This window comes from Triticum dicoccoides, chromosome 1B (assembly GCF_002162155.2).
Source record: "Triticum dicoccoides isolate Atlit2015 ecotype Zavitan chromosome 1B, WEW_v2.0, whole genome shotgun sequence".
Lineage (NCBI taxonomy): Eukaryota > Viridiplantae > Streptophyta > Magnoliopsida > Poales > Poaceae > Triticum > Triticum dicoccoides.
In genome coordinates this window covers 33146458-33148416 of record NC_041381.1, presented here as the reverse complement: position 1 = coordinate 33148416, position 1959 = coordinate 33146458, and the positions used below count along the sequence as shown (strand labels likewise).

Below are 1959 nucleotides of genomic sequence, written 5' to 3'. Positions count from 1 at the left end.
ACGGCCGGGAGCTGAGTACGTACGAGAAGCGCTGGAACCATCCACCCAGTGTCTCCCGCCAACAGCTACTAGAAGCAGCTTTGGTGTAAAGCCCATGCGCGTCTCCGGCCACGCGTCCAACACCTGTGAGCCCCGAATCACACCTGTCCCGATCTTCACTCCCTATATATTTTATCCCACTGCACTCCAGATCAAATCACCCATAGCTAAGCTTCCATCAGCAAATTCTTCTACCCAGTAACATACTACGTGCAGACAAGTCCGACTAAACCATCGAATCAATGGCGGGCGTGAGCCGGAGCATGGTGGCGCCGCTGCTGGTGCTGAACCTGGTGATGTACATCGTCGTCATCGGCCTCGCCAGCTGGAACCTCAACCACTTCATCAACGGCACCACCAACTACGCCGGCGTGGCCGGCAACGGCGCCACCTTCTACTTCCTCGTCTTCGCCATCCTGGCCGGCGTGGTGGGCGCCGCCTCCAAGCTCGCCGGCGTGCACCACGTCCGGACCTGGCGCGGGGACAGCCTCGCCACCAGCGCCTCCTCGGCCCTCGTCGCCTGGGCCATCACGGCGCTCGCCTTCGGGCTGGCGTGCAAAGAGATCCACGTCGGCGGGCACCGCGGCTGGCGGCTCCGGGTTCTCGAGGCGTTCATCATCATACTCGCCTTCACCCAGCTGCTCTACGTCATGGCGCTCCACGCAGGTCTCTTCGGCAACCAGTTCGGCGACGGGTACGCCGCGGAGCACCAGTACGGCGACCACCATCACAAGGGCATGGGCACCGGCGCCGCCACAGCCAGGGTCTGAGTTGAGCTTGCTCTGCTTAATTTGGGGCTCCGTGGATGAACAAGCTGTATGTAACTAGCACGTATCAATGTATGTTTGTGCGCGCGTGTGTGCGCTGTAACATGTATGCATACATAGTCGTCGGTGTTTGTGCATGTACTGCAGCTGTTTTTTTGAAGGACTGTAGGTACATGTACTAGTTCTGGTCCTGTTTAATTTCCATCAAGTAAGTATCTAGTAGCTACCATGTTTAATTTTCATCTAGTTTCTGCTAGTACCTTGTTTTGATGTTTGTAATCCCATCGATCAGTGTGGATTGCCTGGCCGGCCTGCATCGTTGGCTCCCGCTGGCCGGCATTGACTTCTGGATGAATTATGAATGAATGTATTACCGGTAGTATCTCGCAAGATGATGGTATTACTGCTGATTTTGCTTAAATTATAATACCTCGACGAAGGTAATTCCAGACATTTTGGACGAAGGGAGTATATGCTGAAAATACTCCACCTATACTAATATCAATCAAGTGACATCTACATCTAAAGTAGGAGCCCCACTACCTGATTTGATTTTTTGGAGTAAATAGTAAAAACCTACCGCATGGCCTAGGGTTAACAAACTACCCCTTTTTTTAAAGGGAAAAAGGGCTAAAAGGCTGATTTATAGGACTGTTGGGGCCCGTCTGCCGATTGCTAATTTTTGCGTATCAGTCTCTGTTTTGGTAACCGCTCGAGATATTCGGTTACCACGTTTTGGTAACCGCTCGAGATATTCGGTTACCGCGTTCTGATTTTTTTGAAAATTTTGAATTCAAAGGCTCACCTTGTAGTTAAATAAGCTGCATCTCTGTTCTAAACAGATTCTAAACAGAGAACTCATCATGGCCTAGTGGCAATGGTGTTGTATCCCCAGACCTTAGTCATAGGCTAAGTTAGGAGACCCCTGCAGGGTATAAACTTTCGAAAGCCGTGTCCGCGGATAGCTGCGGGTTGAGAGCCACTACAGTAGATAAACTTTACTGACTGTTAATAGTTAAACTCCTATCTATATCCAACTCAAAAAATTTGAATTCAAAATTTGGTTCTAAATTTCGTCCGAATTTTTTCGATAATTCGTGGTTACCGAGAATCTCGACGCCCTCGAGAAAAAATCTTCACTTGGGATCCAAAA

The 1959-nt window shown here is 50.2% G+C and overlaps 1 protein-coding gene across 1 annotated transcript; it reads left to right on the top strand.

Annotated features, from left to right (window-relative positions):
• The first annotated feature begins 206 nt into the window (after window positions 1–206).
• Window positions 207–1188, top strand: LOC119300402 (membrane protein PM19L-like). Its single transcript, XM_037577376.1, has one exon. It carries the CDS (start codon window positions 282–284, stop codon window positions 807–809), a length of 528 nt encoding a protein of 175 aa, XP_037433273.1. The 5' UTR covers window positions 207–281; the 3' UTR covers window positions 810–1188.
• The last annotated feature ends 771 nt before the right edge of the window (window positions 1189–1959 follow it).